The 13,864-nt window shown below is 33.8% G+C and overlaps 3 protein-coding genes across 3 annotated transcripts; 1 reads left to right on the forward strand and 2 right to left on the reverse strand.

Annotated features, from left to right (window-relative positions):
* The first annotated feature begins 109 nt into the window (after positions 1–109).
* Positions 110–4,298, forward strand: LOC107364009 (phosphatidylinositol-3,5-bisphosphate 3-phosphatase MTMR3). Its single transcript, XM_015931283.3, has 4 exons — positions 110–1,891; positions 1,974–2,352; positions 2,805–2,981; positions 3,260–4,298. The coding sequence occupies exons 1-4, from the start codon at positions 183–185 to the stop codon at positions 3,368–3,370; spliced, it is 2,376 nt and encodes a 791-aa protein (XP_015786769.2). The 5' UTR covers positions 110–182; the 3' UTR covers positions 3,371–4,298.
* A 542-nt stretch (positions 4,299–4,840) lies between these two features.
* On the reverse strand, positions 4,841–12,295 carry LOC107364008 (laminin subunit gamma-1-like). The gene is made up of 10 exons (XM_015931281.3): positions 11,613–12,295; positions 11,239–11,540; positions 11,042–11,172; positions 10,798–10,976; positions 9,930–10,115; positions 9,710–9,827; positions 8,748–9,646; positions 8,338–8,520; positions 7,623–7,783; positions 4,841–7,541 (listed from the first exon to the last, which is right to left on the reverse strand). The coding sequence occupies exons 1-10, from the start codon at positions 12,052–12,054 to the stop codon at positions 5,247–5,249; spliced, it is 4,896 nt and encodes a 1,631-aa protein (XP_015786767.2). The 5' UTR covers positions 12,055–12,295; the 3' UTR covers positions 4,841–5,246.
* Positions 12,296–12,605: 310 nt separating this feature from the next.
* LOC107364011 (troponin I) lies at positions 12,606–13,786 on the reverse strand. Its single transcript, XM_015931285.2, has 7 exons — positions 13,686–13,786; positions 13,511–13,612; positions 13,334–13,457; positions 13,179–13,279; positions 13,066–13,109; positions 12,965–13,006; positions 12,606–12,899 (listed from the first exon to the last, which is right to left on the reverse strand). Exons 1-7 carry the CDS (start codon positions 13,686–13,688, stop codon positions 12,683–12,685), a joined length of 633 nt encoding a protein of 210 aa, XP_015786771.1. The 5' UTR covers positions 13,689–13,786; the 3' UTR covers positions 12,606–12,682.
* Positions 13,787–13,864: the final 78 nt, after the last annotated feature.

Below are 13,864 nucleotides of genomic sequence, written 5' to 3' on the forward strand. Positions count from 1 at the left end.
ATAGGGGAGGAAAAGTAAGCGAGGATTAAAAGTGTGTTTTTTCAGAGAAAGTGAAAGAGAGAGTAAACATCTCTCTTTATAACGGCCCAACCACGGATTGGATTAAATCAATTCCGGAGCGGGTGTTGAAACAGCAGTTACTGTTCCCCTATCCCGACTATCAAGCTGAATTAAACTTAATTATGATGAATTTACCCTTACTTATTGGTGAAGTTGAATTGGAGAATGGTAAAACAACCGGCGGGACCCTTGTGTTGACTGACTACAGGTTGGTATTGTGCTTTAGTGATGATAATATCGCGAGTATACCCATTGGATTGATTGACGAAATCTTGAGGAATTACAATGGACTAAGCATCTTTACAAAACAATGTCGCCACTTTATCTGTAATTTTGAGACATCATCGGAATGTGTTTACTGGTATAAAAGGCTTACAGAAGCTGTTGCTGAGCTTAGAAACCTGGACAACATATTTGCTTTCAAGTATTATAGTGCCCTACACGCTAAAGCTCTGAAACCTAATGCTGAACCCTCGAAAGAAGATGAAGTTTTAGTGGATCAAAAACATAATCAAACCACCATTGAAGAAGCAACAAGGGAGCAACCACAGCAGCAACTTGATCAAGATGGAATTGAGAATGGCAATCACAAAAAAGACTCTACATTAAATCAACCCCAACGAAAAAGCCATGATGATAAACTTAGTGATATATGTAATCAATTAGAGCAACATAATCTCGAAGAAGAAGATGCAGAAGATGATTTAGTAACCGAAGCTAAGCAGGAACTGATAGGAGTAGAAGATAACAATGTACTATTACACCAGAAGTTGAGACCAAGATCGCCACATGAATCACCATCACCATCACCACCACCACCTTCTCCTTCACCACCTTCAGAAGAACAGAGACACCAACAACAAAATCAACACCAGAATCGACACCAACCTCTAGCTAGAGAAAATGGCCAAGAGCTTTGTTACTCAGTTGAAAGGTTAAGTTGGATTAATGCGCGTATAAGAACACCGCTCACTTCAAAAGTTCAGTCACTTTATTTAAATAATCCTAGTAAAGTTGAAGAATCATTGACCTATTTTGAGTACATTAGACTTGGATTTCACAAGGATCTCACTTTCCAAATTGACAATACATCTGCCGGTGAGACATCTAACGAAGATTTGAAAGAAAGCAAACCTCGTTGGAGGATTTCAACTGCTAATCAAAATTTTGAACTCTGTTCTAGTTATCCTCGATATTTAATTGTTCCAGCTGATATCAATGATGATAATGTTAAAACCATTTCCAATTTCCGCTATCAAGGTCGACTGCCGGCTATTAGTTGGAGATACTTTAAAAATGGTTGTGTTATTGCCAGATGTAGTCAACCCTATGTTGGGTGGTGGGGCTCTCGCTGTGATATGGATGAAAATTTTGCTTTTTTGATAGTCAAAAATTCAATGAATTTATCAAATAGAAATAATGCCAATGCTGCCAATGCTGCCAATAACCAAGAATCACAAGGTCAAGAGGTGATTCCAGACGCTAATGCCCAAGGTGGTCAAGATGTTATCGATGGAGCAAATATCGCACCTTTTCAAGAAGCTAATCAAGGAGATCCCACTGGCGATTCCAGCCTTGAGTCGGATGCTGACATGGTGGAAGATATTACCTTTAATAATCAGGAATCTAGTAGTGAAAAGAAACTGTTGGTTGTTGACGCTCGATCGTATACAGCAGCTATGATCAATCGTGCAAAAGGTGGTGGTTGTGAGTGTGTCGAATATTATCCTTGGTGTGAAATACAATTCATGGGCTTAGCCAATATACACAGTATTAGAAAAAGCTTTAACTCCTTACGTCTCCTTAGTGATTACGAAACGTATTCCGAAACGTAAGTTTGAATTTTGTTAAATCAATGTTTGAATTTTTTAATTGTTTAAACGTTATCTAATTTTCATTTTTTTTCTCTGCAGTTGGTACACAGTTCTTAATAATTCTAAATGGTTGTTTTACCTGTCGTGTTTGCTTAAATCATCTATTAATATTGTTGAAGCAATTGCAGATGAACGTTCTGTTCTAGTTCATTGTTCAGACGGATGGGATAGAACGCCTCAACTTGTATCTTTAGTTCAACTTATGATGGATCCTTTTTATCGAACTTATGAAGGATTTAGAGTTCTTGTTGAGAAAGAATGGCTAGAGTTTGGCCATAAATTTGCAGATAGAAATGCTGTGAATGCTGACTTTGACGATCCTTATGAAAAGTGTCCAATTTTCCTACAGTGGCTTGATAGTATTCATCAGATGATCGTTCAAGATCCAAAAGCCTTCGAGTTTAATACCTTCTTTTTGGTTAGTATGTTTTTATATTCTTTAATCTTTGATTTAATCATATCTCTTCAAGTATTGAACCTTTAATCTCGATTGTGACTCAACCACGTTAGAAATTTTTACACAAAAAAACTTGCTTTCAGTTCAACTTTCTATCGGAAGCTTACTAATTAAATTGAATTTCAATTAGGGCATCATTTTATCTGTTAGTGTATCTTTGTGAGTTAGTGCTATTAGATTTTTCATTTTATAATCGGTGACTGATTCTTTTTATATATTAGAGTCTATATTTATTAAAATATCTCGTCATCGCATCTTTTTACACAAAACACAACTTATGGCATCTATTTTATTTGGTTTAGATGGGTGCATGAAATTCAGTATTTTGAATTATGATGTCCATTCTAAGAATAATCTTTCAGCACTCGAAAGATCTCTAATTTTACTCATTATCAATTTATCTTTTTTTTCAGGAATGTCTTCTGTATCATACATACTCGTGTCTCTTTGGAACTTTCCTTTGTAACAACATAGCAGATAGAGTGAGAAAAAATGTTTATCTGCGATCCCCTAGTCTCTGGTCTTATCTCGATTCAATGAAGGATCGATTTATTAACAAAGATTTTTCACCAAGAGAAGGAGACGATCATGTAAGACACATTTCAATATGCTTTTATTATTAAATTTGTAAATATTGGTGTATTGCAAAACGATCGGCATAATTAGTCGATTAGATTCGCCATGCTCTTTAATGTCTCCCAATTTGTGTATTAAAGCAATTAGAAAATTACAGGCGTTTATCAACCTTTTCAAGGTGCTTGTAATTTAATATAATTCTTAATTGCATTTAAATCACAAATTGAAGCATTTAAAAAAACCTTTTTCTGGTTTCAAACAATTCTAACCATTTTATCCTTTTTCATTGCAGATTGTGACTCCCTCAGCTGAGGTTAGTGATTTGAGGTTGTGGACTGAAGTCTATTATCCCTCGCAAGCTGATGTGATACAAATGAACGACAGGGAATTGTTTAATAATTGATCTTGTATGTTTTTTATCTCAACACAAACATTTTTTTGCTACTCGATGAGCAAAACTGAAATGGGAGTACCTGAATGACTGATTGGAAGAAAAAACACTGATCCTAAACCATTATATCAGGAAAAGACTATTTTACTAACATCCTATCATCTTCATCTTTATCCACGAGTTGGCCCTCCTCAACACTCAAATTCACGTGCAATTTTCGCCAAAAGAAAGTAAAATGAAAAAACGCTTGCTGAATTGTTTTATAAAATCTATGGAATGTATGGAGAGTCAAGGTGTTAGATAAATTTTAATTGTTCCCTAGCTGCTGGAGAAGTCAAAAATCTCCTATTTTTGCTCTTATCAATCTTTCAATTTATCATAAATCATCAATTAGTCAACTTTGTCAATCTTTTATTTTCACAACCTTTCTCCTTCTCTATTATCATTCTAATCATTAATCTTTTCTCGCTTTTTCTTGCTTGATTTTTGTAGAAAATTTTCAGTTTCAAACTCTCAGATTCATCCTTCAATCGAATTTTAATTCTTTGATTAATTCTGATATCTTTAGATCGACTTGTTCACCGCCTTTTTTCTTATTATTTCATATAAGCCATTCCTATGTAATCGTTTTTCATTAGACTTTAGCTGGTTTGTGTTTCTCATGATTTGACTCTCCATAAAAAGTTGACTAAAAATATAACCTTAATTTGTCGTTTTTTCATCTAACCATTTATCCGTGATCCTAATAAATTTGATCATGACCATTAACATTAGACATTTACTCACTCAAATACATCAAAACACTCCGAGCTTAATTTCACTGCAATCAAAACATTTCCTTAAATATTAATATCAGCTTATAATACGTGATTGTTAACGGAGACTTAAATAGTAACTGATCTTTTGTTTAATGACAATAAAATCAAACAACTATACTTTACTCGTGTTTCCTCATTCATCGGCTTTAATGGGTTATTTTGAATTGAAAAATTGAACAGCAAATTAATGAATCAACATTTCAAAAATTTAGCTTGCAGATTATCTCATGTTTTGAGACTTAATTATATTCACTATGAAGAAAAAAATGAAGCCTTCAAGTCATGGTTTCTCCTTCACCAGCCTGTTTACAAGGTAATGTAATGTCCACTCAAAGCTAGTTTCCAGGAGCCAGTTTAACATGAAGGAAGCTGGTTATGCTAATGGTAAAAAATTTAAATCCATTATTCGAGATTGTCGCTTTACAATCGTTCATGAAACTGTAAGTTAACCACATTCTCTTGCTGTTTGTGTCCAATATGAAGTTACAACGAGAGTAATACAGAATGAAAAATTACTTGAATGAAGATATTTTTGAACAGAATTTTATTTCGATGCTAAAAATGATAAAATGAGAGATGATATTTTATGGAGTGGCTTGCTTTGTCTTATGTTTCAAGATGGTTTTTTCCTTGATCTGAAGTGCGTTGGAAATATACAGAGGGCTTCAGTAGCATCTTTATCTTTATTGAAAAGTTTATTCATCTTTGGTGTGATTACAATTGATTTTAAGGAAATCATAATTTTAAAAGAATAGCCTTAAGTATATAATAAAGAATTGGACGGTTTTAGTTTGATTTATTGCAAAAGCTAGGTTTTTTAATTTCATCGGGTCCAGGTGAAGTGTTTCAAGCAGTATGTCCATCCAATAACATGAAATTTGATATAGATATTATTATCAATAGTTTTATTATTTTGATTGCTACTGTCAGTCTATTATTTTAATCTTAAGCGTTAAATGGGCTATCATTATTTACATACTTTTTTATTTATCGTATATTGTCATTATTGAATAAAAAAAGTTAAATTGATGGATGAAAAATTGTGATCAAATGATTATCATGTTTGAAGATTATGGTTCGAGTTTAGATCGTCTTAGACATTCTGATGGAATTGTATAAGCAATATCTCGAATATTAAGTACATCAACTCTCAATAGTTCAAGCTCTTCCCGATAATTGGTCAACATTCCGGATAAATCATCTCGAGATTTTCTCAGTTCATCTGTACGATTATTTAAATCAGAAGCTAATAATTCCTTTTCAGCTTCACGTAATTTTAATTCTAAATCTTGCATATTTCCACCATCAACTGAATCAAGACCATCCAATGTTTTGATTATTAAATTAACTGTATCCAAAGCTCCAGAGACTTTATTTTTAGCTTCAGATGCACTGGTTTTTGCTTGATTAGCTCGTTCTAAAGCTTCCAAAGCTAATTTTTCATCATTAAAGGTTTGATCAGCATAAGAGTTTAATCTTCCTTCTGTTTCACCCAATGCTCTGTTCAATGATTCGACTTCTCCTTTCATTCGTTCAGCTCTTTCCTTTGTTTTACCAGCTTCACCACGAATATCATTGGCATCAGATGAAGCATTATTAGCGATATCTCGAGCTTCAATGGCAATGCTTTTGGCATTAATGGCATCATTATAAGCACCAGTCAATGCATCATATGCTTCTCGTGTTTTACTTGTACCTTCATTGATTAATTTTTCAATTTGAGGCACACGTTTCAATGCTTCTTGAGCTCGACCACGACTTTCTTGGACTGATTCATCGAATCGACGAAGTGTCTCTAAAGTACCAGTGGCTTCAGTTAAGGTTGAATTTGCTGCTTCAGCCGCTTTCTCTGCTGTCTTATGAGCTAAATCAACTTCACTCAATAAATTGGAAGCGATATTTTGTTGTCTTTCTGCTTCCTTCAATAAAGCACGAACATCTTCCATCTGAATTTGAGTTCCATTCAATACATTCTCATAACGAGATAATAATGAATCAGCTTCTTTCATTATACGACGAGCTTGTTCAACCAATTCCTTAGCATCTTGTTTCATGGCAGCAGCATTTACATTTGGAATGCTCAATGAACCAGCTTCAGTTAATAATTGTAATGAATCTTTAGCAGCTCGATCAGCTTCTTTTTTAGCTTCTTCAGCCATTTTACGAGTTCTTTCCAGTAAATCATTTATATCAACCAACTGTTTTTGGATAACTCGAATCTCCTCTCGATTACTTGAATGCATTTCCATTGCTTTCATAACCAATCGTTGAGCTTCTTCAGAATTATTTAATGCTTCTCGAGACAATCTATCAATACTGTCAGCATTTTCTACAACCGCATTAGATATTCTCATAGCATCCAATGATATTTCAGACATTTTACTTGATTGTTGACCATATCTTCTAAATCTATCTCGAGCTCGTTCCAAGGCTGGTCTTCCTTCTGATTCAAACATCTTTTTTGCATCACTCAATATTGATTCAGCTCGGTCTATTATATTCTCGGTTAAAGTCATATTTTGTTTTCCAAAATTGATCAAGTTATTCAATCCTTCCATTCTGCCATCAACCAATGCAGTTAACTCCTTAACTCGACCTAAACGATTGCGAAGTGTGGATAATGATCCAACAAGGTTACGTCCATCTGAGCCCATTCGTCGAGCATCCAATACTAATTTTTCAGTTCTTTCGATCAACTCTTGTAATTGAGTTTCAAACTTTTTATCTTCGACTTCGGCTGGACTGTTTTGAATCTCTTCCAATAATAAACGCAATTGATTGAGTTTACTTCGATGTCCATTGACAGAGTCTTGAATCAATCCATAACAAGCTGGACAATCAATACATCCTGCTGTTCGGTTGAACTTGTTTTCTCGGCATCTTTCACATCTTCGTCCTTCCACATTGGCTAAACATTCACATTGACCATTTTCTCGGCATTGTAAAGACTTTGACCCAGTTCGATCACAATCACATTTTTGACATCCCTTCTCAGAGAATCCATAATGATAAGGTTCACATTGGTCACATTTAGTTCCCATGATTCCAGGTCGACAATAACATTTACCAGTGAATTGATCACAAGTCCTATTATATGATCCAATTATGTTACAATTACAAGATTTACATCCATTCTCTCCTGAAATATCCCAATATCCTTCGATACATTGGTCACATTGTCTTCCCATAACATTTGGTTTACATTCACATTGTCCACCTTGAGCATCACATAAAGCCAAATCCTTTCCACTTTCATCTTTCACCATCAAAGTTCCTGTTTTATGACATCCACACGATTTACAATCCCCTTTAGGATAACTTAATGCGTCTCCAAAGAATCCAGGAAGACATCTTTCACAGCGATCCTTAAATAATAAATTATCAAAAAAATTGTAAATCCATTAATTTTCATTGTTCTTTTCCTCAATTCCTATGAACAAACTTACTCCTCCAGTATTGTGGATACATTTCAAACATTTTCCAGTTTCATGATCACAATTACCAACAGCATTCTCATCGATATTTCCACTGCAATCGCATCTTTTACAAGAAATATTTCTTATTGGGTCGCCAAAGTAACCATCAATACAAGATTCACAGAGTGCTCCTAAAAAAAGGATGAAAGTATGAATTTAATTATAATTAATTACTCTTATGAAAAAGGCAAGGTTGTTAACTGTAAACTTAATGCTATTAATAGTTATCAACCATGAAAATTTGCATCTATTGATTATATATCAGCAGACAGAAACAGAGAAACGAGTCGCTTTAGTTATGTGAAAATTTAAATTTAGTTGATCTCAAATCTCTCTTTTTCTCTATATTTCAAGTAATTACTTTCATACTTCCTTCCAATCTTATTTTATCTTAAGCTTTCTTTGCATCATCCTCATCATCATCGTCATCATCATCATTATCATCATCATAACACTGTTATTTTTGTATCAAAGCCAAGCATCTCAGTAACGTTAAAAAGTAACTTTGACTGAGGCAAATAACACACGTTGTTTCAATGGAAGCAGCAGTTAGTGCTTTTGTCCTTGTCATTCATTTTAAATTATCTTCATCCCATTAAACACTGTCTATCTATTTCTTGCTCAATAAGTATTTCAAATCCATCCGATATTATATTGAAATAAATACAAGTAATAAATTCATTACCTCCGTATCCTTGTGGACATTCCAGACAGGCGATACTCTCGTCTGGTAAGACAATGCAAGCTCCAGCATTACGATGACATGGACAAGGAGTACATCCAGTCCCATCTAATGGATTTCCGTAGTAACCCCTAGCACAAGATTCACAATTAATACCTCCAGTGTTGTTGGTACACATACATTTGCCTTTTTAACACCATCAATGGGTTAGTTGTATTACCATCACCAGAAAGTCAGGTTATATTGAAAAGTGAATGGAAAATGTTAGCAGGGAAAAATGTAAAAGACGAAGAAAGATATAAATAGAGAAGAAATAATTGTTAATTAAGAGTTACCACCACCATCAATTTATTTCAACTGTATTCCTAAATGATAATTATGTTGAATTGAAATAAAAGGCTTAAACTCTTTACCTGTATAGGGATCACAAAAATCAGCATAACCATTACATTGACACGGTAAACAGATGGCAAAACTTCCTCCACTCGGTGGATCATGTCTGTATCCAGTTTTACACGATTCACAAAATTGTCCATCATAACCTGCTGGACATTCACACCTTTCAACCCATGAAGCTGATTTACCATAAGAGCCACGTTGAGCAGATTCCAGTCCAATTTCATCGACATAACCTGATCCACCATAGCTGTACACAACTCGTATTTTAATAGCTGTTAAATTGGCTAAAACACTGATAAAATCTTTTCCAGATAAACGTGGACTCCAACCAAATTGACCATCTTCATGTAATCTAAATGAATACGATTGGGAATTACGATTGGGAAGTTTATTCCCTTGTCCATGAATTGGTTGAGCTAAAGTTAACCCGGCTCCTTCAATAATTACATCAGCAAATTGGGAAGCTGGAGAATCATCACTTATCCATAAATTGAATTTTAAATTTTGATTATATGAGAATCTTTGATCTCCTAAAAATACATGAGGAGCAATTAAATAGATTGAATCCAATCCATAACCAGCTTTCACTCCAATACTGTGATCAGAAGCATTATGTATTATATTAACTTGACGCCCTGATGCATCAATTGCAGTCCACTTTTCAGAATCTTTGTAGAAGAGCGATTCTATGGTATGACCTGAATAATCTTCAGCTGATTCACAAACAGACGAATGACCAAAACAGAAACATGACAAACATCCAAATTCATTGGTTCCTTCCAGGTTAAAGTATCCAGGTTTACACTTTTCACAGGTTCTTCCCTCAACGTTTTGTTTGCACAAACATTCACCAGTAATTGGATGACATTGAGCAGTATTATTAAGACTTCCAGGTACATTACAATCACATGGCCTAAAAATGATTAAATATTTAGTTAAACAATCAAATATTATCCATAAAATCAATTTAACTTACTTGCAACCCTGTGCAGAGAAATCATAATAATTATCAGCACATCGATCACATTTATCACCAGCGACTCCAGGTCTACAAATACATTGACCATCTCTGCTACATTGAGTGTTTACAGATCCTAATAGATTGGAGATTATTTAATTATATTTAATAAATCAATTTTAGAGGTGAAACCATTAGTTGATAAAGATTGTATAAAATAAAGAAACAATTTACTTACCGGTTTTATCACAATTACAAGCAACACATCGTCCAAAATTGTTTTCATAGTAACCTTCTTGACATCTTTCACAGTTAGGCCCAGCAGTATTACCAGTACAATTGATACATCGGCCACCATTTCCAGTTTCAGCCAATAACTCAGGATCAAATACACATTCAATAGCTCGTCCATTACAATTACATGCTGATGAGAGAATAATTAAATTGATTGTAATAATAAACTTTGATCACTGTACACATTTAACTCTTTTAAATCACATAAAACATAATTTTCAAATTGACTCCTTTGTAAACCAAACTCCAACTTGTTAATGGCTAAATACTCAATAAAATGTCACAAAATTCAAAACAGTTTCCATTATTTAGTCTTTAACGGTACTTTTCAAATCAGAATTCGGACACAAAATATTGTTATATTTCATTAAAATTTATGACAAAAATTCATAACAAGATGAAATTAAAAGCTTAATTTTTACGAATAAACACAATTTATTATAAAATAGAAAGTTAAACTTGATTTTGTTATTAACGGGAAAAGATATAACCTGCATAGCAACTTTTGAATGAAAAATGTGTAGGATTTAATTTGGGTTACTTTTTGGTCATTCAAACTAACCATGATAAACAATGTCTTCACTGATAACTGGACTTATTATTAATAGTTTGACTGACAACGAAATTTATTTTCAGTGTCATTTAAAACGGCCGCTCGGAACAGTTACGAGCACTTAGCAACAGGGTTGCTACTAACCCATTCCCAATCCTTTTTTTGGTATTTCATCCTTTTGTTATATTTTCCTACTTTATTATAATTTCTAGACACTGAAGCTTATCGATAAAGTATCAATTGAAAATTCATAACTTACGTTGACATTCATGTGCATCTTCAAACGTCGCCACTCCCCACTCTTGGTCATTGTACAAAGGCAAACATTTTTCACAGTTTATTCCAGTTGTATTGTGTTGACAAACGCACATCAATTGACTGTAAGGATCATTTGGATCCTGTGTTTTACATTCATCGGCATGACCATTGCATTTACATCTAAAGAAAAGTAGAAAATTGAATTTCAAATATTGATAGGTGATAAATTAGTGATTGAAACTTACCTTCCACCAACAGATAAATCGGATATGGCATAATAATATGTTTTAAGTACTTGTGGGTCACGGAAAACTTCATCACCAAATGTATTATGTCGAACCAGAACAACTTTAATATCCGTTGCGGCAACAAATTTCTGTTTATTTATCGATAGAATCAAAAATTTACTATTTTATTGTAAACTGTAAATCACTCCACTTACCTGTAACTCAGCATTTTGATCATATCTTTTATTACTTGGCCTATTCTCTAGCGTACTGAATATAACATTTCCACCTGATAGAGGAGAAATATCTGAAAACTCTTTTGAACATAAAACTTTATCTGGCTGTGAATCAGGAACTTCACGAGACTCAGACACATTGAATGTATCTAAACAGTTTCCACTGAAATATTGAAATGGAGTCCAATCACTTTTTTCATCTTCCCGTTTATAAATGGCCAAACTTTCAGGTCGAGGTGAATTGAATAATAAACGAATATAAGTGACATCATAAGATTTTCCTGGAAAAGCAAAAATTGTAAATAATTAGCACCCAAAAATGAATAGTCTGGTGAAACATTTTTGATACTTACCCAAGTGAAGAGTTATATTAACGGTTTTAGGATATTCAATTCCATCATACATTGTTTCACTTTGCCACCAACTTTGGGTTGCATTATCATGAAAATCATTGATATATTGAACTGTGTGATCTCCCCGGCGACACTTGCCATCACAAGTTCGCACTCGATCTTCACGGTTGGGAGTTTGAACACAATAAGTTGTCAAGTAAGGATACTTTTCACCACAAGTGTTTGTTGCTTCAACCGGCCTTAAGTAAGCAGCATTTTCAAAGGGTGGCACACAACGACGAGCTTTCCCTTGTTCATCATAACATGATCTTTGAGCAGCATTTAAAGATGGAAATGGATTGAGTGGGTCATTATAATACGATGGTTGACACAAAATATTTACCACTAATGTTGAGACAATGACTAATTGATAAATCAATACACAATTAATCGACAGTGGCATGATATTTGCACTTTTTGTTACACTTGATAATTTTTCTTCTACTGCCGAAGAAAGAGAAGAAAAAAGGAGAAGAAGAAGAAGAAAAGAAGAGAAGACTAAACTCCTAACAAGACCTAAGAAGAAGGCTTAAACAGACGATGTTTAAAGATGAAGAAAATGAACAGAGAAAAAAAGGGAGACAGAAAGGAAGGAAGATGAAGAAGAAGATGAAGATGTAAACATTTTAGTCAACTTGGAGCTTGCAAGAGAACGTAAACATTCCAGACGATGTTTGAAGATGATGGAAATGAGCAGAGAAAGGGAGAGAAGAGGAAGGAAGATGAAGTCATAAATAGCTGATGAGCAACAGTAAGTAAAGGAAGAGAGGCGAGATGAAAAAGATTACATTGAAAACCCAAAAAAAACATTGTCCTTAAGTTTTTCTGGTTCGGCATAACATTTGGTAATAAACGTTTACGCGATTCTCAAGTCTGTAAAATTATGCTTTTAATGAATATGCTCTTTTTTCTGGTTTATTTGGTTTAATGGAAAGGTAAGTTTAAATTTGACAATTTTATATTTAATTTTAAATAAATGATTAGTTTATTTTATTGATAATTTTACGCTCATTTTGCAACAATTAATACATTCAATAATCATCTTGTTCAGCATCAGAGACAACCTCGGAAACTGCTTCAGATACTGAGGTTGTCTTGCTTTTAGGTTGAGCCCATTCAGGTTTAGATGTTTTGCTAACAACTTCATCATCGTCCTCCAAACGATAATCCTTTTTTTGAACTTGTTTCAGTTGATTACGATAATCCATTTGGCTAACTCGAGCGGTGAACATGCGAATCTTTTCCAATCTGAAAGATTACATGAGAAACAAATTGTTACAATTGATCTCAAGAAACACGGTAACAATACTCACTGATTAGCAGTTTTTGATACTTTCTTCAATGGTGGGATAACACTAAAATTAACAACAATAATTAGATTCACATTTCATGATTTATGTCAAGATTTACTTACAATTTACCCTTTAGATCATTAACTTTCTCTTGGAGTTCCTTCAACTAATAAAGAAATTGATTATTAAATTAACAAATGTAACAATTTAACAGAAGTAAATCAATAACAATTACCTCGATCTCTTTAACTCTGGTTGCTCTTTCAAGATCCCATTTTTTACTCTCAAGATCTTGAATCCTTTTATAATATTCCTTCACAATGGATTGAAGAGTTGCTAATAAGATAAATTAATTTAGTAATTACCAGAAAATCAAATCAATCTGATTACCTTCATTAACACCGTCCAAATTTTTCGGGGTTCCTGTTCGCTCTCTTATGATTCTTCGTCTTTCCTCGGCTTTTCGTTCTTGTTCCCTTTTCAATGCTTCAGCAGCTTTTCGTCGAAGTAAATTCTGATATAATATTGAATTAAAAGAGAGTCTAATAACAATTAAATTAAACTTACCCTGAGTCGCTTCTTCCTTTCAGGAGTCATGAAACCTCGCTTCTTACGAGCTTGAGCTTCAAGGCGAGCTCGGACTTCAGCCTTTCTCCTCTCTTTTTCATCCTGAAAACAGTTTAAAAGATGATCAGAATAATAATTAATCACAATAACTTGTTGATTGGAATACAATTATTACCATTGGTTCTCCTTTGATGGTTGATTGTAATTGATGTTGATTGGTTTCGATTGGTTTCGATTGCTTTTGATGGTAAACAGGGAAAAGAAGAAGAGGAAAAAGAAAAAGAAAAATTGGTGAAATGTGAAGATATTCAGGGAGTGATTAGTTGATAGAGAGATGAAGATGAAGATGATAAT

The sequence above is a fragment of the Tetranychus urticae genome, chromosome 3 (genome assembly GCF_039701765.1).
Source record: "Tetranychus urticae isolate SD_2017Ah chromosome 3, NJAU_TeUrti_SD_1.0, whole genome shotgun sequence".
Lineage (NCBI taxonomy): Eukaryota > Metazoa > Arthropoda > Arachnida > Trombidiformes > Tetranychidae > Tetranychus > Tetranychus urticae.